This window comes from Protopterus annectens, chromosome 3.part1, assembly GCF_019279795.1.
Source record: "Protopterus annectens isolate FY-2018-M chromosome 3.part1, PAN1.0, whole genome shotgun sequence".
Classification (NCBI taxonomy): domain Eukaryota; kingdom Metazoa; phylum Chordata; order Ceratodontiformes; family Protopteridae; genus Protopterus; species Protopterus annectens.
In genome coordinates, this window is record NC_056732.1 from 1,765,759,892 (window position 1) to 1,765,787,348 (window position 27,457).

At 41.2% G+C, this 27,457-nt stretch overlaps 1 protein-coding gene across 2 annotated transcripts in view; it reads right to left on the minus strand.

The window, feature by feature from the left end:
* Nucleotides 1-27,457, minus strand: part of WDR97 (WD repeat domain 97) — a 2,414,280-nt gene that overhangs the window by 710,872 nt on the left and 1,675,951 nt on the right. For both annotated transcript variants that reach the window (XM_044067752.1, XM_044067751.1), the window contains exon 16: nucleotides 16,744-16,926. In XM_044067752.1, the coding sequence (XP_043923687.1) occupies nucleotides 16,744-16,926 (183 nt within the window). The remainder of the gene's footprint in view (nucleotides 1-16,743; nucleotides 16,927-27,457) is intronic.

Sequence of the window (27,457 nt, forward strand, 5' to 3'; positions counted from 1 at the left end):
GAATTTTCTAGTTGCAAGTTTTCTTGCTTTCTTAAAAACCTGCTGCACATTCTCATGGAACAAGTACCTAAAAGGTATCAAAGTGAAATACTCCAGGCTGTCAGTTGCAATTGCTCTAAATTGTGGTGTACCAGTCACTCCTGATGCTGTGTGAGCAGATCCAGTCTGCAAGGAAGCTTGTGGTAATTGCCCATGGCCAATTCTGTTAAAAGGGAGAGCCAACTCTGTCTGAACCAAAAGGAGTTATCACAGTGATCTTTCATAATACTTTCTAAATCTTTGGAAATGCCTTGGGAATCATTGGAAACCATGGAAATACACATAGGTACATTCCTGACAATGAGAATGAAAGACCGCCCCGTCTTCCAGGCATGGTGGCAGGATTTCTTGAACAGACTTTTTTTCAGTTGTATGTTTTGAAAAGAGGTGAACAAATCTACTTGAGGTATTCCTCACATCTGGATCAAATCCTGGAAGGCCTCTGCATGGAGCTTCCACTCATATGGGTCTGTCCAGGATCTGCTTAGTCTGTCTGCCACTATATTTTGCTCTGACAGAATATATGAAGCCTGAAGAGTCAGAGAATGCTACAGAACTTACTCCCAGGCCATCACTGCCAACTAGCAAAGAGGGTGCGACCTTGTACTCCCTTGCTTGTTCATGTACCACATCACAGCAGTGTAACAGGATCTGGAGTCCATAAGTGGTGAAGAACTTTTAAGTCATGGATCACTGCCAACATCTCTTTTATGTTTATGTGCTTTGGTGTGTCTTGAGGACCCCACAAGTCTTGCACTTAAATTCCCATGGATGCTGCTCCCTATGCAAAACTTGAAGAATCTGTATGGACAGATCGGACTGGGGTTTGAAGACAGAAAGGGAGTCCTAGATTCAAAGACAGTTGATCCCTCCACCAATGCAGCTCCTGTTTCACAAATTCCAGTACTGGTATCTAGGAATCCAAGTGATGAGGGTGCTGGGTCCAACAATTCTTCAAGTACCATTGATTTTTTTCTCATGTGTAGTCTGGCTAGTGGTATGACAAGGATTACTGATGCCATGAGGCCTAGCATTTTGAAGAACTCTCTTGATGAGACCACATCTATAAGAAAGAAATACAAGAAAATGCCCTGATATGTTAGATCTTTGTCATCTGTCAGGAAGTTCATCCTTTTTACTGTGTATATCCAACACCCCAGGAAAACAATTCATTGATAGGGTGTAAGGAAGGTTCAATTTGAAGCACAGGTAGGAATGGAGGGATACAACCTTGTCTAAGGAATCTAAGCAGCTGGATACAGAATCTACACAAATCAGCAAGTCATCTAAATGAAGAAAATGTGGATACCTATAGATCTGCAATAGGTAACCACTGGGGCCACACACTCTGTAAACACTCTAGTTGTAGCAAATAGCCCAAAGGGTAATGCAGAAAACTGATAATGTAAGCCAGACACAACAAATCTCAAAAAAATCCTGAAATTGTGAGCAATTGGAATATTATTGTAAGTAGGCTGGAGATATGGAGTCACCATGGAACAGTGGGCTGGAAGCAATGCTAAGATCAACTCTAAATTGAGCATTTTGAATTTCAGAACTTTTACAATGGTGTTTATAAAGGAAACATCTTGAATGGTTCTCTAGGAGTGCTCCTAGAATAAAATCATTTTCCTCTGTGTATCACAAGCACTGGTTCTATAACCCTTACTCCTATCTTGTGATGGTGTACTGCAGGAAACAGTTCTGTCTGGTCTGGTAGGTATGGGGGAATTCCCCTGCAAGGGGAGGATATTTTTTTTATCCACTGCCAAGTATATCATCTCTGAATTATTTCACAGCCCATGTGTCTGAGATGAGAGAGAGCCTGGGGGAAAGAAGGAGAGAAGGAAGGGCAGGAGAGGAGGTAAGGGTGCTGTATTACTCACCACAGTAATTCCTTTGCAGGGGGGTGAACTTTTTTCAGAAGGGAATCCCTCTTGTTTGGTTAGAAGAATTATTCTTCAGCCATTTCCTGTTTGATCCCTGACTTTTGTTTGGTTGGGATTTTTGTTTGTTCTGTACTTTGAAGAAAGACATCTTGTTTGGGGAGAACCCAAATTCAGGAAACATCCAAGATACCCCATGCATTAATTTGCCTTTGTCATTCTCATTCTACTGCTTGAGAATCTGTGTAACAGAGGTCCCAAACACCAATTCAGAACTTAAAGGTGCATTCAGAATTTTGTCTTTTAACTCATCAGACAAGTTCTGATCATGTAACCATGCATACCTTCTTAATACAACAGTAAAAGCAGCATTTCCCAACACTCTGCACATTCAAGAACAATTCTCAAAGCATGTTTCGAGTCAAATTAGAAGCAGTTTCATTTATATAAGACTTGCTCTGCAGGTAAGCATGCAGCAAAATATTCCAAACTATACACACACACTGTAAAATAAATTTTTACATATAGCCTTGATAATTTAACTTTCTAAAGGCTAGATTGCTAAAAAGAGATATCCTTTTGCCTTGAAGATTTAACCATTTCCCTCTTTATTGGGGGGCAGAGAGAGGGGGTTGGACTAGATGAAGTTAAAGACTTTTAATTTGAGCAGGCAGCTGGGGAGCTCACAGCTGGGTCAGCAGTCAAATAAGAAAAAGAGACCTGCCATATCTGAAGAGACCCTATATTTTCTCTGGGCTTTTTCTGGGACTGAAGGAATAGATACCGGTGTCCTGCAGGCAGTTTTATAAACATCATCCAAAGATGGCGAGAACTAGGGATAGCCACAGAACTGGGCATCTCACCCTTTATAAGGGCATGCACCCTGACTAGCTCTGTTGTAGTTCCTGACTGTTGCCAAGCAAAAACATCACTAAATCTAGCAATCTCTGAGGAAAAGTGAACACTTGTTTGGACTTAAGCTAAGGTTCATCTTCCAAAGAATCAAAGTGATTGGTCACTGTTTCAACTAGGTAATCAACTTTGCTCTCATCATTCTCTAAAACAACAGAAAGGTCTCTAGCCAAATTGCTACTAGAGCATGGATGGGAACACAACCACCAGAATTATCTGTTTGCAGAATACTCTTAGCAAAGGAAACCTCATCATCTTTATAAACAGTGATAATCTGATAATAAGCTGTATGATGAAGCTTCTGTTTCTTTTTCTTGTGAACTTCACTACTGGATAAAATATCTGTGGACACAGTATTATATCTGTCAGAGGTTCTGTTACGTTGGGCTACTCATGCATCTAAAGGGTTTGGTTCTCCCATACCTGCTGCACCATGTAGTGGAACTGCCCTGGAGAATCTGTCTAAACCTTGTTCCATAGTGTCTGGCAAAGCTACACTAGAGGGAGATGGGGCAAAAGGTAAGTGGTCTGCAGACTTACCAGTGGCCTCCACAGAATCACTAACCATAGGCTGAGGCATATTTTTATTTTCTTTTTTTTTTCTTTTTAAGAGCAATTTGATTTGATGGGAGGATACCAGAGTTACGATCCATCAAGTCAGGGGAGAGAACGCAAGCCAGAATAATAACCTGACAGCACTGAATAATGTATCACAATAAGCACTTAAAGTTCCTAGTTACATGTATATCTTCACACAACTAAACTGCCAAACTGTGCTATTATTCCCCCCTGCAAAAAAATATATATATTGAAATGTGCTCAGAATTGTTATTACAACTGATAGAAGTTAAAGAATTTCCAGTACACAAAGTCCAAACACTAAAGCAACCAATGTGCCAAATCAGTGTTAAAAACAGCTCCACAAAATTTAACCACATTATACTGCCTATAAAATTAAATTAAAATTATGATAATGCTTAATAGTAATTCAAACTATATTTTTTGTCAAAGTGAGAGTAAAATCTCCACAGCACATTAAAATAACTTCATCTGAGGTAAAATCATAATCCAATGTTAAAAACACACAGAACAGAGTGATACATATAGTAAATAATGTATAAATGCTGACAAAGTCCAAGTTCTGCAATATTTTTCTGTCAAAAGATGAAAATAAAGAGTACCGACAGTAACGACAGACATAAACAATTCATGGTTAGGACTGCACCAGACAGCCTCTAATGTCTAACAGCATACATCCACAGTGCACTTCTGAAAAAAATACTGATGTTTCCCTAGAAACAATACAAACAAGCATTTTCAAAGACAGAAGCCAAATAAAAACTGCTACAAACAGAAATTCCCACAGGAATTATATCAAACACTGACAGAAATAAAAAATATATATATATATATATTTGTTTGTGTCTTTTGGCTTTTCCCGGTTAGGGGTCGCCACAGCGGAACTCCGGTCCACTAATGATTGGCAGTTGATTTTTACGTACCGGCTTGCGAGGCCTGACGCACAACCTTCAACGAAGGTATGCCCATTCACGCATGTCTCCACGCAGAAGACGCTTTAGCTGAGAATCGAACCGGACAGCGTCTTACTGTGAGGCGACAATGCTAACTAGACATTTTTAAGAAGCTTAGGTATAGCATAAAAGGTGGGATTTCTTGGATATTTAATAAGCAATTTTCTAACATCCTGAGTTGACAGGGAGCCTAATCTCCAGCCCCCATTCTAAAATTACAGCTATCACCCCACTATTGCTTGGAATAGGCTCCCACTAGAAATCAGGGCCCTTACACATCCTAAACAATTTAAGACAGCCACCAAAGAGCACTTTAGAAGTCAATGTCCTGCACTCTCATAGATTCATAGATTAGTACTAAGCTAACTGCCCTTGCGAGCCATTTTAAGCCTAGCCAATTATCCCTTGTGAGACTCAAACCCTGCACCTTGTGTTTGTAAGGCAAACACCTTAACCATTAGGCCACCCTCCCAAACAAAATAAATTCCCACTGCCAGTCTCAAACCCAGGACCTTGGTAACATTAGTCTGTATGACCTACCACTAAGCCACTCCCTCCTTAAACATCCCCTACTTCTCATACCTTAAATCTACTTTCTGCCCTTAACTCACTCTTCTCACTAGCTCCCTCTAATCTTCCTTGACTACTCTTTCTACTGTCTTCTAAAATCTATTATGCAAATCACCTCAGAGAAACATTCTATTGTAATTGTCTTGCCTTCATGTAACTACATTATGATAAAACTGGGTTTTTGTAACCACTTAACCCAAAAACTATATTCATCTTAATGACATATTTATTTTTATACATCTTGAAATAGTTATGCTATACTCATGATTATTGACACTAAATAACATTGTATTGCTACTTAATGCCTTGTAATAATCCTGTAACATTGCTGTTTAATGCTAATTTATAATGACAATTTTATAATATGTTGGAGCTTTTCTCCCTGGGCCTCTGCTGAAAAAGGGCTCTTCAGCTCAGTCGGACAATCCCGGTCAACAAATGTAAAATAAAAAAAATAAATAAATAAACTTCCAAAAGCATCAAATTATTTTGTGTCACATCAGAGGACTTTCTTTTTTGGATGGCAGGAAAAGACTGAATGCTTACTTCAAGTGACAGCAGAAGGCTTCCCTTTCAAGATATGCTCATCCAATCATCAGTCACAGGAAGAAAGAGGGAGGACAGCATGAGCTTTTGAAACCTGGACAGTACTGGGTTACATTGGCGGAACCCAAAATGCCACGAAGGTATTGGGAATGAAGAACATCTCTAAATACAAAACTATGCAAGTTAAATATTTAAGTGCCCTAACAGCCATGGTACTTGATGTGTATACTTTTCTATCACATTTATCTAGTGATATTGAATTCTTAACAAAGGTAAAAAAGACAGATTCTCTCTGGTAAGATATAGATAATGAAACAATAGCAAGGTCTGCTCTATGTGAAATCTATAAATCATGTCTCTCCAATGGTGACTTATCTATCCTGTGAGCTCTCTTATTGACAGGGACCTGTGAGCAGGGCTCTAACTAACTGATTTCAAAACATCATGAAAGTGTAGTACAGTGGTAGTATAGTCCATGCTGGCTTTGGGTGATTCTTCATCTGTAGCTCTTCTAAAATGAAAAGAGATTATCCTTAGGCCAATGGAATAAATAACCAATAAAACTGAAGTATTCCTAAAATAAATATATGCTGGTGGACACCTTCACTTAAAGGAAGACGTTGCCTTACCTGAATTCTGAAAGGTACACAAAAGATTCTGTATTTTATAAAAGTCTTCATCTTTACTTAATAAGTCAGGGAAAGAGTTCTCCTTTTCTTTTTACCTTGCCGAACCTTTGTAGGTATATGCAAATATTAGCATATCTCTGCGCTTTCCACAGACTGAGATCAATCAAACAAAAAGTACCAACAATATCTCAGTGTGGTTTAAAATACATTGTTGGAAAGTATTTTATAATCATGGGATACCTGTATTAAGATACAAGTCAAATTAGATGTAGTTACAATGGAGCTACTCTGATAAAACACTGCAAAAGTTCTAGGCTCATCCACTGTTGAATCATGTGGATATGATATGATCACAAGGGATACCAAAGTGGATATTAAAGAGGATGCTGTTAAGGAAGTCTGATCTTTTGGTTGCTCTGAGATCACTGAAAAATGTTGGTAGTTTTGCTGCTGACTACATATCTCTTTTTTGGGAATCATTTGAGTATTAGTGCTCTCCTCAGAATAAACTGATTATTTATGTTTTTCAGAATAAATTGATTATTTAGGTATTCATGTATTTTGCTACTTTCTTTGGCAATTCAGCTTTGCTGAGTTTTACCACTTTATCTGTCACTGTTTTTTTTCTAATCCAATTTTGTGTTATCCATTTTCCTTAAATAAAGAAATTAAAAGATAAAGTTGTTATATGTTAGTTATTTGTGGACAACAAAACTGGTATTTGTCACCTACAGTCACATTGTAGGGTTCAGTTAACGTTACTGAACATCTCTGAAAGAAAACACCATGAGCTGCTATGCAGACAAAATTACTTCATATGTGATACCGAATGTGAAGCAAAGAGTGACGTTAAAAGAACTAAAGAAGGTTTCTAATAATGCTGGCTGTGTACAAGTATCATCAACTAAGGTTCTATGTATCAGTGGCATGAGACCACTGCAGGCTTTCACAGAGATACAAGTACAGATGATCAAAACTCTGACTGAGAGAGAACACATGTGAGTAAATCCAAATGTTATGATTTTCTGTTATAGTGACTCTTCCCAAAGCAGATATACAAGAAAGTGGATCCTAAACATATCATAAAGAGAATATCTGCTTAGGCCAGCTCCACTGGCAGATAGGGATAAATACCTTGCTACGACCCAGATGACCTGAGCTCAGTATAACAGCTCAGGTACCTGCTGGAGTTGTCAAGGGAAGACAGGAGTGATATGGCTAGAAGACTTGTGTACCTGTTGTCTGGGGATTGGGTGAGGTTTGTGGGGTGCACATGTGGGCTGCATGGTCCCACAGTAGATTCTCTAGTCGAGATGGTAGACCACACAGGAGTTCATATGTTTATAGGTGTTTACTAGGCTAACAACCACAAGGACCTTTTTAAGCTTACCCATGTATTCCAAATCTTTGACAAGTTCCGCTACCCTAAGTGTAAGCAAGGGCTTGGGAGATGAAACATTTACAAGGAGGGGCCTGGGATATGAACCATTTGCAGACTGCCTGCATCCATTAGAGACACAGGTGCCAGACCAGGGATGAATTTCTTGTTCCCATCCAAGTTACACTCAAATTGGATTTGGGAGGAACTCTGCTTTACATGGACATGGAGCCTGTTCCAGAGAAGGGGTAGTCTCTGGGATGCTACCTGCCTGTCCAGCAAGTCCTATTTACAGTATGTATTTATTTATTTCACATTTGTTTACCAGGATGGTCCAGCTGGGTCAATAGAAACCTGTTTTCCATGGAGGCCCAGGAAGAAAAGCTCTGCTTACAAATATTAAAACATATACAGAAAATTACATTAACATGTTCTACATGCAAAATTTTAGACATTAAAACATCCACATAACAACTGAAATTATTACCATAGCTTCTTGAAATAATAAGAGAGACAGCCAAACATGTAACTTGTGACATGGCATTCAGATAAGTACAAAAAAAATTCCTCAGCAGTACAGCTTAGCATGACATGAAACAGTATTACTGTTTTGAGTCTAGTCACTAATTTACACCTTATGTTATTCTAAATTGGTTATATACAGCCCCTTTAAAAGGGGGATTAATAGATGGATGACACTGATAATTAGGAAATTGGTATATGGGAAGTATATAGATAGAAAGGATTAAAAAGAGCTAGTAAAATGGAAGTTAAATGAATGCAAAATTCACAGTATGTTTTGTTACTAGGCTGACTTGTGTATTGGGAGAAGAAAGAGTATATAGAAGAGGCAGTAAGTATTGAAAGGAGAAGGTGTATATGGAAGAGGCAGCAGTAAATGCAAACAAGAGAAGACATGGGAAAGAGAACAGGAGGTATAGGGGCTGAGGAGTAGGGTGATAATCTGGAGTATGGAGTAGGCATAGCAAGGTTTAAGTCTTAAAATGGGTAATTCAGGTGCAGTTTGTTTTGCAGACATGCAGGAGGTCCATCAGAGTGGGGTCCAACGATGCCTTGTATGCAATGCATAGATCTCCTGTCAACAGCCTGTAGGAGACAGAATACAGGGATATGGTCTTGAGGCAGTCTGCAGAGGACATGTTACTTAAACCCTGTAATCTTTTAGTGAGGAGCCTCTATGGACTTTCCAGTTGTTGAATATGCCTGGTTAGGTATATACCATAGGAGGCAATGTACTCAATGATGGGTCTGATGAATGCTGAATACAGTGGAATACTGACTTCCTTGGATCTAGATGCCATACCTTTGTTTATACGATGCTCAACATAGAATGATTTTCTCACTACTGCATACATGTGATGGTCAAATGCTAGATTACCTTTTATGTTTGTCCTTGAGTCCCAGAGTATTGAGTCAACTTGTAGGGGTGATTTGTCAATATGACAGTTACCAGGGGTGGATGACTTACTGAAGGATACTATTATGCATTTCTTACCATTTAGTTTTGTCCATGGCACTGACAACAATTGTTTGTCTGTGTCAGCCCTTCCCGGAGAACATTTGTATTGCTGGGGGATTCATTGACAGCTCCTTAATTTACAATCATCTACAAATTTAATCAGTCAGAGGCCAGTGACATTAGCCTTAACTTCAGAGAAGTAAATGCCAAAAAGGAGCGATCCTAGGACAGATCCCGGAGGGACCTCATTTGTGACTGGCCTCTTTGCAGAGGTGGACTCCCCAATTCTAACTTTCTGGGTCCTGTCTGTGACCAAGCTGGCTATCCAACAGGTGACATAAGGGCTTGTATCTAACCTTTTGAGTTTGTTAACAATGCCCAAGAGAGGTATTGTGTCAAATGTCTTAGCCAGGTCAGGGTAGGTAGTGTGAACCATTTTGCCTTCCTCTATTACTTTGGTGACCTTCTCAAAGAAGTCCACCAGATTGAGTAGGCATGATCTGCCCTTGATGAAACCAAACTGGGTTGGTTCCAGTGTCTTGAGATTTCCAGTGGCATTACTGCTAATTCTTTACATGGCTTTACATATGAGACTAGTGAAACTTATGGTCTGTAATTTCCAGGGTCATTACATGGCCCACCTTCATGAAAAGGGATGACTGTTCTCATTCTCCATTCATAAGGCAGGAAGCCTGTTTGGAGGCTACAGCTAAATAGCAAGTCCAGAGGGCCTGATATCTCATATTTCAAGCTTTCTAGAAGGTATTCTGAGATACTGTCTGGGCCCACTGGTGCAATGTTCTTGGCCTTTGAGACAGCATTAAAGTCCTGTTCCCTAGTGATAACAGAGGGAGTTATAGTTGATGTTATTTCCTGAGGGAAGTTTGAGGGGGAGAGAGGAGGAAAGTTGGAGCTGAATTTGTCAGCCAGTAGGTTTTATCTTCTGGCTCACTATAGGTGGCTTGATTTACAATGAGCTCTACATGCAGTTGTGTATTTCTTTTGAAGTTGTGGACATAGTTAAAGAATGCATTGTGGTTGTCCTTGGGGCCATATTTACCTAAAATTCGGCTTAGGTAGACTTTATTTTTCCTCTAAGATGCTTGTTTAGTTTGATCAGATTGCTTTTATCATGGCGGGTGCTGCACCTCCTAATTTTTGCCATGATTTTCTTCCTTCTGTTATACAGTCTATTGATGTGGTTCATAGGTTCATAGGAGGTTACTAGGCTAGCAGCCCTAGAGTCCTTACAAGCCTAGCCATGTTAATCCCAAGTTGCCTCAATTGTTCTTGGTTAGATGGACGTAGTTCTCAAAGTATATCTATGATAAATACTGACTACCCTTGTCCATGAGGGACATGGATGCCATCACTCAGCTGAATTTGTGGTCTCCCATCCAATTGTCCAGGATGCACTTCATGGGTTCATAGGTTGGTACTAGGGCTATCAGCCCTAGGGCCTATACAAGCCTAGCCATAACAATTCCCTGGCTATTTCTTCCCACATTATTTACTTTCCTGGACCCCTGTCTAGCAGGGTGACTGACATGATCCCTGGGGTGAATTTCCTTTCTCCCATCCAATCGTCAAGGTTCCTCTTGAAGAGGTCCAAAGAGGCACTCTGCTTGACATGTATGGGCAATCTATTCCAGAGTCTGGGGAGTCTCTGGGTCAGGAACCTATCCCTCCAGCATGTTTTGTTTATTGTGATGACAAGGTTTAGATCCCTGGAGCATGTAGCTCTGAGGGATTGGGATTTCTTTAAGTGTAGCATGTCCAACAGCTCTGGGTTTGACATGGCCTTGTATGTTAAGCAGAGATCGCCTCTGAGTAGATGATATGCGACAGAGTATAGCTGGAGTTTGGTAAGGCGGTCAGCGTAGGGCATCTGCTTTAGGCCGGTGATTCTTTTAGTGAGGTATTTCTGAGGCCTTTCCAGTTGTTGCAGATGTCTTGAGAGGTACATACCAAATGGGGCGTTGTATTCTATAATGGGTCTAATGAGGGATGAGTACAGTGGGACAATGACCTCCTTTTTTCTGGATGAAAAGCCCTTCGTGATGAGGTGTGCCACATAGAAGGATTTCCTGACTGTTGTGACGAATAGGGTCAGTGAAGAGCTCTGCTTCATGTGAATTAGATGTATATTCCAGAGTAAGGATGATCTCTGGGAGATATATCTGTCTCTCCAGCATGTTCTGTTAATGTCACAGGCTAGGTTAAGATCTCCAGAGTGAATGACTCTAGTGCCAACTGACTTATAGATGTGCAGCATATCCATTAGGGCAGGGTCAGACACTGCACAGTAGGCCAAGTACAAGCGACCTCTCAGCAGCCAATATGATGTAGAGTACAAGGACAGGACTTTCAATCTATGTTAGCCATGGTTTGGAGGACCCGTATTTTGTTGGTGAGACCCCTCTGCGGTCTCTCCAGCTGTTGCAGGTGGCTGGTGAGGTACACGCAGAAGGGAGCATTGTACACTATTAATGGTTTGATGAGGGTCGAGTACAGAGGAGTTATAACATTCTTAGAGTGGATACCATGCCCTTACTTATGAGATGTGCAATGTAGAAGGCATTCCTTACCACTGTGGAAACTTGGTAGTCAAAGTTCAGATTGCTATATACCTGTGTTCCCAGATCTCACACCACTGGGTTTGAACTTAGGGGGTGCTGTTAATATTGTAATTAGCAGGGAATTCTACTTTATTAAAGGGGATAATACTGGGGTCTATATTACATTGTCAAACTCACAAGAGTTTGAACGATGTAATATCGAACCAGGAAGTTCAAAATGCAAAAAGTATGAAAACACAGAACAGCGTTCTTTTTCCCAGGGAAAAAAATTGCTGTTCCGGTACAAAAACAAAAGCATGTACACTTTTAAACTTATACTAATGTGGGGGGGCTGTGCTCCCCCCCACACCCCCTACTTAAATAACCAACTCCGAGATTGCACCACAGTGGAGGTAATAGCAAAGCTGTGAAAATTGCCCACCAATTTTTTTCCCTGGGAAAAAATTTGTGTTCTGCGCCTTCGCTATTTTCACATTTCAAACATATGGGTTAGATATTACAACGTTCGGCCTCCTGTGAGTTTGACGTTGTAATATAGACCCTAATACTGCACATTTTTGTGTTTAGTTTTAGACCATGGCTTTGGCAACAGTCATTTGTCTGTGTTAGCCCCTCTTGTAGTATGTTAACATCACTGGGGGACTCAATGATTGCACCCAATTTGCAATCATCAGTGAACTTGGTAAAGCAAAGTCCATCTACTTCAGCCTGGACTTCCGAGAAATAGATTCCAAACAGTAAAGGGCTCAGCACAGATCTTTGTGGTATGGGTCTACTGGTAGAGGGAGAGTCACTGACTTTGACAGAATGTGTTCTGTCGGTGAGGCAGTTGGCTACCCATCTAGTGACATAAGGGTTAATCCTCAGCTGGGAGAGTTTCTCAATGATACCTGAGTGGGGGATTATGTCAAAAGCCTTGGCTAGGTCAAGATAAGCAGTATGCACTGTCATACTTTCATCCAGGCTTTGATGACTTTCTCAAGTAAGTCTACCAGTTTTAATAAGTATAACCTAACCTTAACAGAACCAAACTGGGTTGGGTCTAGAATATGAAGGTTGCCTATGTCCTTGTTGATAAGGTCCATGATGATTCTTTCCATGACCTTGCAGATGATGCTGGTTAGACTTATGGATGTATCATTCCCAAAGTTGGTTGAGGGCCCTCCGTTGTGCAAAGGGATTACTGTTGCTGTTCTCCACTCTGCTGGAACAAAGCCAGTTCTCAGGCTATGGTTAAAGAGAATGCCAAATGGGTCAGCTAGGTCTTGCTTTAGATTGTTTAATAAGCAACACAGGATGTTATCTGGTCTCATTGCAGTGTTTTTGGCCTTGGAGAGCACAGATATGACCTGATTTCTAGGTATGGCTGGCGGGGACATGGGGGTGAAGTTTGCTCAAAATCTGTCAGCTAGCAAGTTGGCAATTTCCTCCAGTATTGTATGAGTGGTACCATCTACTAAAAGTTCAGAACATAGCTGGGCATTCCCTTTTAGATTTTGGATGCAGTTAAAGAATGCCTTATGATTATCCTTAGCTAGGGATGCTATTTTAGCTTTGTAATTAGCCTTAGAGGACTTTACAAGATTTCTGATTTGCTTGTTAAAGATGTGGAGGGAATTCTTCCTTTGCTGAGTCAGTTTCCTCTTATTCTTAGACATAAATTTCTTCCTTTTGCTGTTTTGCTGTATAAGCTGTTTATGCTTGAGGTCCACCGGTGTGGCTTTTTTTTTTTTGGAGGACCTGGTTTTAATCCAGCCCAGGGTGGCTTTTTTTTTTTTTTTTTTTGGAAGACCTGGATTTAATCCAGTCAGGTACAGCCAAGTCTATACAGTTGCTTAAGTGTTTATACATGGCATTTCTGTACACCTCTGCATAGAAGTCATTATTGTCTGTGATTGCAGGGGGTATACAACTTTTTATACCATCAATTAATAGGTGCAAACAGCAAACCTTATATACAACAACTAATTGATAAGTACATCACATGATAAATTACTTGATTGCTCATAAAAGACATTAGTAAAACTAAAAAAGGGTCAAACACAAAATAACAAACAACTTCTCTCTGTCTAGATTTTTTTTTTGATAATTTTTTTTTTTTTGTTTTAAAAAACATTTTAGATTATTGGTATCATTTAACCCAGGAGGGTTAACAGTTTGGGTTAACCTAATATAGTCTGAAATTTTTTTTTTGATATATATCGCCTGAAAGTTCAAGATTTTCCTTAAGTAACCCTCAATGAGATGTGAGATGATAAGTCTGTATGATATAATATATAGTAATTTGCTTAATATAATGTTATATGTTATGCATTTATATATTTTTTTATGTTTTTTTTTTTTTTTTTTTATGTATGTTTATTTTGAATTTATCACTTTCTATCTTTTTCTTACTTTTAATTTATTTCTTTTTTAACATTCATACACATCAGTTTAATTTGTTTAAGTAATGGTTAAATTTTTAAAATGAAGATTATAGAGATTAGAGATCCTATCTATCCTTTTTTTTTGTTTTGTTTAATGTTAAAAGTTTTAGTTTAGTCTGAAAAAAGAAAGAAAGAGAAGAAGCCTTTAATGGCTTTGGAATAAACACCTTGCTATCTTACATGATTGGATTTATTTTTTTGAATTTCTACTTTTTTTATTTATTTTTTTTTTAGTTAGTTTTACTAATGTCTTTTAATTTTATGAAATCAATCAGTAATTTTATCATGTGATGTACTTATCAATTAGTTGTTGTATATAAGGCTGTAGTTTGCTTTAGAAAAGTTTTTTAGTTTTTTTGCTTCTGTGGTGTTGACATTTTCAATAGTTATTTCCAATGCGACTGATTTATGTTTTAACCTTACCAGGAAGGGCATCATACAAGGGGGAGTGCAGTGACCTCCAATGTTGGTGAGTACTATGTCTAGGACATTCGAGCCCTTGGGGGTGCAGACTATCTGTTCCAGAGCATTTGTATTGATAAAGTCCAGAAACCTCTGGGTGAGCATGTTTGTGCTAGCTTATGTCACCCATTTGATGGAAGGATAGCTGAAATCTCCCATGACTAAGGTGTTTGGTTGTATGGCAAGTGACTCCAATAATTCCAGGTAGGTGGTGTGCTTTTCTTGGTTCATGGTGGGGGACCTATAGCTAGCAATGATGTGGTTGGGTATTTTGCCTATAGTTAACTGGACATGGAGTAGTTTGAAAGAGTTGTACTGTTTGACCAGTCTCGAGGTGTATTTGGCTTTAATGAAGATGGATACACCTCCACCTTTGGTTCTTTCATGCTCATTTTGAGGTCTGAATGTGTGGAAGGCATTGTAGCCTTGCACGGCTGGGATGATCTCCGTGACCTTGAACCGTGTCTCAGTGACTGCACAGATGTCAGATCATACCAGAGAAGACATTATACCAGAGGGTGTGCAGCACTCGCCCATATTAGTGAGGACCAGATCCAGAATGGTTGCACCTCTGGTTGGTGTAGTGGCCATCTGGTCCAGGGAATTTGTGTTTACAAAATCCAGGAATCTCTGTGCCTGCATGCTTCGTGTGGTATATGATTCCCTGGAAATAGTGGGGTAATTAAAGTTGTGTTTTCAATAAGTTTAAATACATGGTATGGGTTTCCTGGGTCACAGAGGGGCACCTATAGCTTGTGAATAAGTAGTAGTGGATTTTGCCTATGGTGATTTGAGCATGGGGATGCTTAAGCTGATTGCATTGTTTGACCAGCCTTGAGGTATATTTATTTCTGATGCAAATCAAGGCATCTCCACCTTTATAATCTGTCTGTGTAGTAGCTGGTCTAAATGTGTGGATGACATTATAACCTTACACTGTTGATGTGCTCTCCACAGTTATAAACCTTGTCTCAGTGACCAAACTGAAGTCACCATTCTCTAGAGTGAACACAGCTCCTAGGAAGTGCTGCCTATAAGGGTTACAGTGCAGGTCTGAAAGGTTACATTACTTGTGGAAGTGAGTGATATGCCCTCACTTAAGTCAACTACATACCAAATCTTATAGTGTGGCTTACTGGTCATTTGCTGGGAGGTTAGAAACTAATAAGACAGACCTCTGCACTCAATGGATTACGGCACTACACTTTACTACTTGCATCTCACCTCTGGGAGGAACAACTGAGTGAATAGGCTAATACAGCAAGTGGAAAAGGATGCTTGCTTAGTAGTTAGTTATTTCTTTGATAATATGGGAATCAGCCATCAGCAAATCAGTCTGCCCGTCTCACAAAGAATAACTAGGATTCACTTATGCAGTTAACAGCACACGACAAAAACAGTATTTCAAAAACAATTTGTTTTCATGTGAAATACTGTTTTACATCGGAGAAATGCTGACATGACATAAAATGCATCATTTGCCTGATCTGGTTGAGTTGAGTAAATCAGTTAAAACAGTTACAAATGCTTAAAAGTAGCTTCCTAGTTGGGTAAGATGCATTCATTAATTTTTTGTTTATTTTCCAGGCAGTATGTCAGCATGCAATTAAAACATCTTTCCACCACTATTTATAAGTCTCAGAAATTGGTGTAGAAATATGTTTTAATTGCACAATACTTGAAAATTTAAAAATAAAATCAATTAATTTATCTTAACATAGTAGGAAACTAGTTTACAATGATGAAGAACATTTTTGAAAAGGCAGTATGTGGCACCACACCACCTAACACAGCATATCCCTAATGAATAATAATGAGAAGTGCGAGTCTTACCAGCCACCTACCTAGCATCTCCCACATTGTAGATGATTATAAAAGCAACAGGGCTCATGTATATCTATGGGAATGCCTACTTTTATCTATGTTTTTTTTTCTTTTCTCTGGAATGGCTTTCTTGGCTCAACCTTTCCAAGGATTAGGATAGGCTTCTTATTTCTGTAACTTCACACTCCACATATAACATTCTGGTCATTATAACATGTCTGTTATTTTGAATGACACCCATCTTATGTACAGTAACATGGCTTTATATGTAAGAAAAAGGGTGGTATTGCAAGAAGGCAAAAAACAGTTTTTATTAAAAATGTTTTTTTATGGGATATTATATTTGATTTACAGATAAAAAACAGTCTATATGCACAGAGAACAAGCTGCATTATTTTTCATATATGAGCTCCCCATTTTTCTAAAGGGGCAGCATTTTACAGTATCATGAGGAAAAGTGTACTAAAAGTAGGACAGTACCGAAACCTCCACTTCTGGTTCCTTGGGAATCACAGTTGGCTCTGCTGGTTGCTCTTCCACTTCAGTCTTGGTGGTGAATTTCTCTACCAAAGCACTAGGGTCCACCTCCTCCTCCTCCTCCTCATCACTTAATGACGGTGATCCCATATCAAGTTCTAATGAATGATAAGGCTCCACGTGAGGCTGAAGAAAAAAAAAACAACAGTAATACTTTAAAAATGGCCAAGGGACTCAAAGTCATGTGAAGGCAGTCAGTGTAAAGTGCATTTCTGTGAGATATTCACTCTAACAGTAGAATTCTAAAAACAGGATCACTGCTGCAGGATTATAAAACTAAATGAAATTCAGACATTAATTAGAGGTCTACTTTTTAGCAGATGAACATCCCTTTAATTGCATGCACGCACAGTCTCAAAATTAGGCCATTACATGCAACCAAGCTATAAAAACTGCACACTGCATGTAGGTAGTTCAGTTGTGCAACTAAGCTTCACATAACAGTAGGTGTTTTAATAAATCACTTTTGCAATTGCCTAAGCTATTTGGGTACTACTACCTTGTGTCCAGCCAACTTTTAAAACTTTTGTGCCTTCCATGTACACCAAATAGGTGGAGCACAATAAAAAGACAGCACAAATCTGTTCAGAGCATTTTTGCCTAGAATAAAAGAAGGCAAGAGCTTTGAAATAATACTACTAGGAAACTAAACCAATAGCAAACTATCCACTTTCTGGCAAAATAAAAGGAAAAAAAAAAAACATGTAAAATAAAGGGGGTTGGACAGAGGGATGAATTCTGCAACACTGATCTATTAGAAAAAGAAGTTATGTACCTACCATAACGTTCCATGTTAGTTGTCTTCATCTCGCGTTCTTTCTTGCTGGTTGGGATCGGAGCCGATCCTTGGCTCCGACTCGGCCATCTTCAATAGCTCAAGAGCTGTTTATTGGCTCGAGGCTACCCCTTATCCCATAATGCCTAGCGATAGCTACCCAGATCTCATTTGAAATAGCTAACTCCAGACATAACAAGAGAATAAACCAGTCAAAAGAACTGGTTGACTTATACCTCCCATATCCTCTAAATCAATAGAGAGAAACAAAGAATACTCAGCCAGTGAAAAGGGACTCCTCTCGATCCACTAGGACAGGGGAACAGAGGGCAGGACGCAAGAAAGAAGGCGAGATGAAGACAGCTAACATGGAACATTATGGTAGGTACATAACTTCTTTATGTTAAGTTGTCTATCTTGCCTTCATTCTTGCTGGTTGGGACAGCGTCCCTAGCACCTAATATCCTGGGTGGCTCAGTGGAACAGACTCTTCAGAACAGTGGAACCAAAATCAGCTCTGCTCCGGGAGAACATATCCACCTTGTAATGAGAAATAAAGGTATGAGGATTCGCCCACGTAGCAGCTGCACATATGGAATCCATGGGCAACCTAGACTTGAAAGCTACAGAGGTGGCTAATGCCCTAGTAGAATGACCTTTCGGTTTAGATGGTAATTCCTTATCCCGTAACTGATAAATAAATGAAATAGTATGGGATAGCCATCTGGATAAAGTAACCTTGGAAACTGGGAGATCTTGTTTGTTTAAGGCATAAGACAGAAACAATTGGTCTGATTTTCTTATTTCTTTAGTTCTGTGACGGTAAAAACGCAATTGCCTGTGCACGTCCAATTGGTGAAGTTTGTACTCTGCCTTGTTGCTATGATTGGGGAAGAAAAAGGGGAGATCTATAGATTGATTTAAATTATGTTCAGAGCAGACTTTGGGAAGAAATTAAGGATTTTTTCCTCAGAGAAACTCTATCCCTATGAAAAACCAGATAAGGGGGACGGACACATAGTGCCTGTAGTTCTGATACTCGTCTGGCTGAAGTAAAAGCAACCAGAAAGAGTGTTTTCCAAGAGAGAAATTTGATGGAGCATGATGCCACTGGTTCAAAAGGAGGCAAAATTAAGGATGTTAGGACTAGATTAAGGTCCCAGGGAGAAGGGGGTTCTCTCACTGGAGGTCTAAGAAGAGATGTCCCTCTCAAAAAGGCTTTACAGAGCTTGTGAGACATGATGCTTGAATTCTGTAACCCGATGTGAAAATTAGAAATGGCTGCTAATTGCACCCTAATGGTAGCGGAAGCAGCTCCAGAGCGAAACAGTTGTGCTAGGAACTCTCGGATCTCATGGACTGGGGCTGAGAAGGGATCCACATTCCTAGACTCAGCCCAATAAGAAAAACATTTCCATTTGCTAGCATAAATAGTCCTGGTGGTGGACCTATGTGAAGAAACGATAATCTCATGGACTGTTGGGGAAATGCTAAGGAGCCTGGCTAGGGTTGGAAGTGGAGCAACCAAGCTGTGAGGTGGAGAGTCTGAAGAGACTGATGCAACCCGCCTGATTGATGAACCAGTAGATCTGGAATCGGGTCCAGAGTCCAGGGCTGATCGAGAAGATAGAGGTGTAGGAACGGAAACCAAATTTGCCGAGGCCAGTAGGGGGCAATGAGGATCATTTTGCAACCCAACGACTTTGCTTTTTGTATGAGTCTTGGTATAAGGGGAAAGGGAGGAAATGCATAAAGGAGTCCCTGAGGCCAATCTTGGACTAGAGTGCCCCTGGGTAGGTGACATGGAAGTGGAAGGAGGGAGACGTAGTTGCTGCATTTGCTGTTCAATGGGGTGGCAAAAAGATTGCAGCAAGGCTGTCCCCATTTGTGGAAGATCAGGTCCGCAACTTCCTGATTCAGAGACCACTCGTGAGGCATGAGGATAGCTCTGCTGAGCCTGTCCGCTATGACGTTGGCTCTCCCAGGGATGTGCATCACAATTAGAAAACATTGGGAGGAAATCGCCCACTGCCACAGTCTGAGTGCTTCTCGACACAAGGGGTAAGTTTTGGTCCTGCCCTGTTTGTTGATGTACCACACTACTGACATGTTGCCTGTTTGGATTGCAATGGTCCCAGAAGGAAGAGAGTCTTGAAGGGCTTGCAACACTAGGAGCACGGCTCTTATCTCTAGGACATTTATGTGCAGATGGTACTCGTGAGGTTGCCAAGTGCCTTGGACTGTCCTGCCCAGATAATGCCCCCTCCACCCTATCAGGGAGGCATCTGTGGTCATTGTGGCTACTGGAGGGGACTGAATGAAGTGTCTGCCCTGAGTCACTAGTGGGGAGACCATCCACTAGGAAAGGTGCCTTTTGCATGCTTCTGTAATCATGATCATGTGAGACATGGGTAGCTCTTGGAAAGATCACTGTGTGAAAAGAAGCCACTGAAGAATCCTCATATGGAAGCACGCCAATGGAAGGAGGAGGATGGCAGCTGCCATGGAGCCTAGAGTTTGAAGGACATATCTGACTTTTATCTTCTTGCTCTGCATTAGAACTTGCACTTGTTGACGAATAGTGGACACTCTTTCCAGTGGTAACCTTGTGGACATTTCCTTTGTGTTTAATTCTGCTCCTATGTAAGTGATAGACTGAGAGGGCAACAAGGCAGATTTTTCAAAATTTATGGTAATACCTAGCTGGGTGCAAAAAGTGATTGTGTAATCCCGTGCTAGTAGCAGTTGGTGCCCGGTGGCAGCAGTGAGGAGCCAGTCGTTTAGATATGGAAACACCTGGAATCCTTGATGTCTCAGGTGAGCCATGACGACTGACATACATTTGGTGAACACCCTGGGGGCTGTGGTAAAACCAAAGGGTAGAGCTCTGAACTGGTAATGACTGGCCCCCATCCAAAAGCGAAGAAATCTCCTGGAACGTCTGTCCATCTTGATATGGTAGTACGCATCCTGAAGATCTATTGAGCACATCCAATTGTCCTGACCTACAAAGGGTAGAATGGACTGTAGTGTGACCATCTGAAACTTTGTTCTTTGTACAGATCTGTTTAATCTGCTGAGATCCAGAATGGGTCTCCAGTCCCCTGTCTTTTTTGGTACATTCTGGATCCGAGCTGGTCTGCGGGGACCTCTTGGATGGCTCTTTTTCTTAGCAGTTTTGAAACTTCTATAACTGTTTGCTCCCTCAGATTGGGTGGAACATCTGAAAGGGCCTGTTTTGATTGTAGGGGGCTTTGAAGAAAGGGGATTCTGTAACCTCTGGATATAATGGATAGTACCCATCTGTCTTTTGCTAATTTTCACTAGGCTCTTGGGTAGAGTGAAAGTCTTCCCCTGACTGCCTCCAGAGGCAAGCAGCCAGGCAACCCATCAGGGATGTTGGAAGGGCTTGTCAGAGAAGGATTCCCTGTTGCCCTGGTTCTGCGGACCCCCTCTGCCACGAAGACGACGTCTATTATTATTATTTCCCCCTCTGCCTCTGGAGGAAAAATCACTACGTGTGTCAGGCAAGGCTCCCTGAGATTTGCGGAACCACATTTTCCCACTCCTCTGACCCTGGGGGAAGGGTCTTGAGGGAGTGGAAAAATGGACTCACACGGCAGAGAGAGTCTTGCCTTCTTGCTCACACCTAGTCACAGTGTCTTTCACCTGTGGCCCAAAGAGAAAGGAGCCATCAAATGGGGTGTTGGTGAAAGACGCTTCAAAGGGTTCTGCAAAATTACACAGACGCATCCAAGCATGCCTCCTGAGGGCCACAGCAGTGCCCGCGGTTCTACTCACTCCATCGGCAGCATAGGAAATGAGCCTCATGGAGGAGTTGACGACGGAATTAAGTCACTAGCTGGGAAGTTACTTTGGCTTGAACTCCCTCAGCTGTAGGATCTTGAAGGGTATCTCCTAGGTCTTTTAGGCGATCCCTCTGAAGACGAGTAAAGTGACATAAGTAGTTCAGGGACCTCATGGAGAAGGTCGCTGAAGCAAACATTCACTTTCCATATCTGTCCATCGTCCTAGATTCCTTGTTAGGAGGATGAACAGATGAAGAGGTTTCTGCCATCTCTTTTTTGGTGGCAGCTGCTACCACCATGGCATCAACGGGCACACCCTTAGAAAGAAACTGCTTATCCTGGGGGGCTGTAATGAACTTATTTGGTCTCCTCAGAGTTGGTTCCACTGTGCCTGGAGCTGACCAGGCCTTTCGAGCCACTACAGACATGAGTGGATCGAAAGGCGGAGAAACCCAGGAGGTGGAAGGTCGGGAACCGAAAGCATCCAGGAATACGGACTCATCCTCGGTTGGGGCTAGGGGAGTCCAGTTCCCCCTCTGCTTAAGCATTTCAAGGATGTCCGTGAACAAAACATCTTCAGAGGAGGATCTCGGGGACCCTTCCGAATCATCTAAGTCTGTATCAGAAGTGAAAGAATCCGAAGAGTCAATGTGCTTCCTCTTGCACTTCTTCTTCTGAGGGGGCTCCTCTGAGAGATCAGGAGAGGCCTCAGAAGAAGAGGAAACACCCAATGGGGTGTCCTGGACCATCGGTTCCCTATGCTTGGGGTCTGGAGGAGCAGAGGCTGGCACAGACACTATAGGGAATGGAGTCAGTGGAGCTGACTCAGGGGACAGCACGCTCCGCATGACCTCAAAGGTGCCTCCATCTCGAGGAAGAGAAAGCTCCAGCTCCGAAGAAACATGAATCTTTCTCCGTGCTGAGGGGGACGGCTCCGAGGCCAATGTTGGAGCCGAGCTCATCTGCACTGAAGCTCTGAGAGGGAGAACGGGGTCGGATATGGGTCTGATGCCACTCTCCCCCTTGGAGCCGACAAGGAACCTCTGGTGACCAGATTCCTCGATCGAAGGAAGTATCGAGGTAATCGGAGCCGAGGTCAGAACCGAAGAGGAAATGGTGATCAGAGCCAACGGATCCACTACCCGAACCCCAATGAACTCTGGCTCCAAACTCATTGGAGTCAGAGGAGGAATATCAAGTGAAGTGGACAGAGCCGATACCTGTTGAGGAGGGCTGGACAATAATTTAGCTAGTGCCTGCGACTTTAACAACCTACTGTCTATTCTCTCCACATCGTGATCCGACAGCCTAGAGGACCGGGAGGAGTGGGAGGACCGGTGGCTATGCTCACTTTGAAGCAATGGAGACCGAGAAGCCGAATGCACTGACTCTAAGGAAGGGGACCTCAGCCTCTTGTGACTCTGCGACGGCTCCGAAACATCCGATGGAGCCGACGAGGAGATTGTCTTGTTGGTGCTAGCTGGAACCAACTTAGAAGGTAAATCCAGCACAGGAGTCGGCTCCAAAGATAGAGCCAATGGCTTAGTGGACTTTGGGGATGTCACTGGCTGTGAACTCTTTGCCAGTGAATCCTGGGATTTTGACAGACCCCTACGAATTAGTTTGTTCTTATGCTCCTGCAGGACTCTTGGACTAAAAGCATGGCAAATAGAACAAGAGTCCTGCAGGTGAACAGCGCCTAAACAGTAGATACAACTAGTGTGCCCATCTGTCAGAGAGATTTTCTTCTTAAAACCAGCAACTTTAGCTTCCTTAGACATGCTGTACTAAGAAAAAGGAGGACTAAGAAGTAACTACTGACAAAAAAACAGTACTAACCTAGACAAACACACCAGTACTATGCGAACTACAATAATTTTTTTTTTTTTTTTATATCAATAAAAGAAAAAAAGAGAAAAAGGAGAGCCTATAAGTTAAACGGCTAACCTAGGGATGGGGGAGAGGTGGGGAGAACTCTGTAACTTAAACGAGTTCTAACACAAGGGCGAGATACAAGAAAAAATAACAGCAACAAGTATAACTATTCTAAACAGAAAAAAATACTAGAAAAAAATTTTTATTTAGAAGGAAAGTTTACACAAAAAGCTAAATATATGAGCTTGAGCCAGAAAAACGACACCCTCGCAGCTGAAGCGGCAAACGAGATCTGGGTAGCTATTGCTAGGTATTATGGGATAAGGGGTAGCCTCAAGCCAGTAAAAAGCTCTCAAGCTATTGAAGATGGCCGAGTCGGAGCCGAGGATTGGTTCCGATCCCAGCCAGCAAGAATGAAGGCGAGATAGACAACTTAACATCATCTGTTATAGTGAGTTCCACACCTTATACTTTAATGCTACAGTAGCCTAAGCTATTTGTTAGATGATCATAGCTTAGAAACTAAGAAGGGAAGATGCAAATAAATTAAGACTCCAGGAGCCCCAGGAGAATGTGTTTTTAAAAAGTATGTCTTGGACCTGGAGAAAGAATCCAGTTTCTAGTGTTTTGTAAATGCAAGCATGGAGGACCACATTGCTGCTCCTAAAATACTTCAAGAGTCTACATCTTTCCAAAAGGCCACAGATCTTATGGAGTAGGCCCTAACCCTGCCTGACTTATTGGTCAGTATACAAAAGCAATATCTTAACACAATGATCTGGAAATAGTCTGCTTTGACACTGGTTGGGCTTTCCTCTTACCTCAAACTTTACCTTCCACTAGTCCCTAGCCACCTTCCAAGAAATACCTTCAAACATAACCTCTCCAACTATAAATATAGAGCATGTCTTGGCTGCGCTCCCTAAGACCAATAACACAGTCTCAATGGGCTCCGATAATATCCCTGGATGGCTCCTGAATAGTCTAAAAAAAAAGTTATGTACTCACCATAAAGTTCCATCCGTGTTGTCCATTTTCATTCTTTCTCAACTGATGGGTTTGGATACAAGACTGGGATCCATCTCAGCAACTTCTACCAGATCATCGGATCCAAGAACTCTCAAGCTCCTCCCTTTATCCATTATGCCCCACCAATCTAATGTACCTCAGATAGAGTCTGCTGCCTCTAGATATAAAGGGACAATATAACACAGAAATTAAGAAAGACAGAAAGGAAAAAGGAAGTTGCAGCTCAAACAAGGAACAAAGGTTCCTCTACATCTCTTAGATCTTACCAGAATTAAAGGAAGGGGGCAGGTGGGTGGAAAGTTGAGGAAGAATGAAAACAGACAACATAGATGTAAAGTTATGGTGAGTACATAACTTTTCTATCTGATGTCCTTTTCATTCTTTCCTCAATTGATGGGACAGAGTCCCTAGCTACTGGAATCTTGGGTGGCCCTCACAGAAGGATATTCCTGAGTACTGCAGACCCAAAGGCCACTCTGTTCCTCAGAATCAAATCTAATTTGTAATGAGTAATAAAGGTAATACATTCAGTTAATCATGTGGCCAAAATAACTGTGGATACTGGTTTGCCCAATCTGTTAGGAGAAAAGGAAACAAATAACTAGTCAGACTTCCTAAAGTCTTTGGTTCTGTGGAGATAAAATTGAAGTTGTCTATGCACATCCAAAAGCTGGACCATATACTCTCCCTTACTTGAAAAGTTAGAAAAGAACAGTGGTAGATTAATTACCTAGTTTATGTTTGTCTTAAAAGCTACCTTAGGCAAGAAAGATGGATTTTTTTTGGAAAGATACCCTGTCTTTGTGAAAAAACAGATAAGGAGGTTTAGAAGATGGAGCCTGGAGTTCAGATACTCATCTAGCTGATGTGACAGTGACCAGAAAAATGGTTTTCCAGGCAAAAATACAAGTTCTGCTATGGCTGAAGGTTCAAAGGGAGATTGTGTTAAAGCCTGAAGCATGACAGTTAAGTCCCAAGGATGAGTAGGATCTTTTACTGATAGTCTAAGCAAAAACACTCCCTAAGAAAGGTCTTGCATAGTTTAGAAGAGGCAAAGGTAGAGCTATTTTCACTCAGGTGGAAATTAAAAATGGCAGTCTGTTGAACTTTAATAGCTGAGAAGCTAGCCCCTTCAATGAAAATTGAAGTTAACAATTGAAGGATAGATGGCACGGGAGATGAAAAAAGATAAAGATTTTCTCTAAGCGCCCAGAAAATAAATCTTTTCCATTTACTCTTGTAAATCTCTCTAGTAGAAGCTTTTTGAGTTGAAAACAAGATATGATGGACCAGGGAGGACAGCCTGGGGTGTCTAGCAATTAATGGAATTGGAGAAACCATGCAGTCAGTTTCAGGCCTGTTAAGTCTGGGTGAGTCGTAGCCATCAGACGAGACAAGAGGTCTGCAGATAGATCCAAAATCCAGGGTGGATGCCATAGATGAGGCCAGAGGAAGGGGAACCAAACCTGACAAGGCCAGAATGGTGCAATGAATATCTGTGCTCTTTAATCAAAATGCTTCCTGTAGAAATTTAGGAATTAGAGGCAACAGTGGGTAAACATAATGGAGACTGTGAAGATAGGTGTAGGCTTGCAGCCTAGCCAGATAGAATCTTGTAGATAATTCTGTCATTTGCAAATATTCATATAAGCCACATGCTTGTTCTCTTAAATAGGAAAAATTGTGTTAAGTCAATTCTTTGATGTCAAATCCCGGAGCCGAGATGTCTAGATAAAGGCATTTTGCCCATTGTTTTGAGGCCAGAGTTAATGGGAAAAATTTGCATGTATAATTTCTTTTATCGCTCTGGTTCCTGACCAGCTGCAAGATCAAAAGTGCTATTAACCTCTGAGAATCTGTTAGCCTGGGAACCAGAGAGACATGATGTAATCTGAAATGAATCAATGGTACTGTGTTATCAATTTAAGGAGAGAAAGAATGTGAGCATTTGTCTTGAGAACATCCAACTCACCAACTCTGCCTGTGTCTGTATGTAAGCAGGATTTTAGAATTGTGTTTTCTCTTAGATATAGCTAAGAAATAGGAAAATTAGTTTAGTTTGTTTTTCTGTGATGCCAGAACTTTTTTACTGTATTATTTTAAGTATTTCTCTGTGATTTCTGAACTCTTGACTAGCACTGTGCAGTAAGACGTATTGTCTTGTGTTTGTATTATTTATTATTGCATATACTCTAAGAGTACATTGCATGTATATAGTGATACTGTACCAAGTCACTCTAAATAAGTCTTGACTGTTCAGTTGCACTTACCATTTGGATAATAATATTGCACAGTATAACTGGACACCCTTTCATAAGGGCATCTGAGTAGCTGATCAATATTAGCTGGGTGGTGGCAGTGATTTCTACTGTACAGTCTGGGTAAAAGGGGCACAGCTGGAGAACCTGTGCCAGCCTTCCCCAGGAGTGTCTGTGTGGTTGTATAAACTCTTATCTCAAAGTGTGTGCGTTTCAGCTACTTGGACAGGGACATGAAGCACTGGTTGGACAGAGAGGGTGCTGGAGGTTTTAGCTTGCCCACTAGGCTGAGATCTGGACCCTACGTCTGTGCCAGTGGGCAGTCTTATTGGGGACCTGGAGAGAAAGGGAGAAACCAGCCCCAGACTGACTGTGATCTCTGTGTGCACTTAAGGGAAATTGTACTTTACTGTGTGTGTATTTATTATCTTTTCCCTATATGGATGCCCCTCACTGGTGTTAGTGGTGAGGACTGAGGCTCCTTGATTGCTGGGCCAGTGCATGGGCATCACATATTAATTGTTAGAGAGTGGTGGGATATCCACACCACATATTAATTGGTTGGCAAATACTAACTGGCTTGTACTGGTGTGGGTAGTGTGAATTCCTGTACCTTGTGTACAGTGATCACTGAAGGTGTTTTGTAATCTAAATCAGTCACACAGTGAATACTCCAAGTTCAGATCACAATTGTTTTATTTCTTTTGTTAGCTTAGTTAGTTAGGGAGAGCAGGCAGCATGTCAGCAGAGGAGTATGGAAAGCTGACAAGGAGACAGCTGGCTAAGAAGTGCCAGGCTAGGGGACTGGTGCATGGAAACCTAACTAAAGCAGACATGATTGCAGCTTTGGCTACAGCTGCATCAGCAAACAGCAACCAGGAGGATAATCAGACTGGCAGTGGAGATGTACC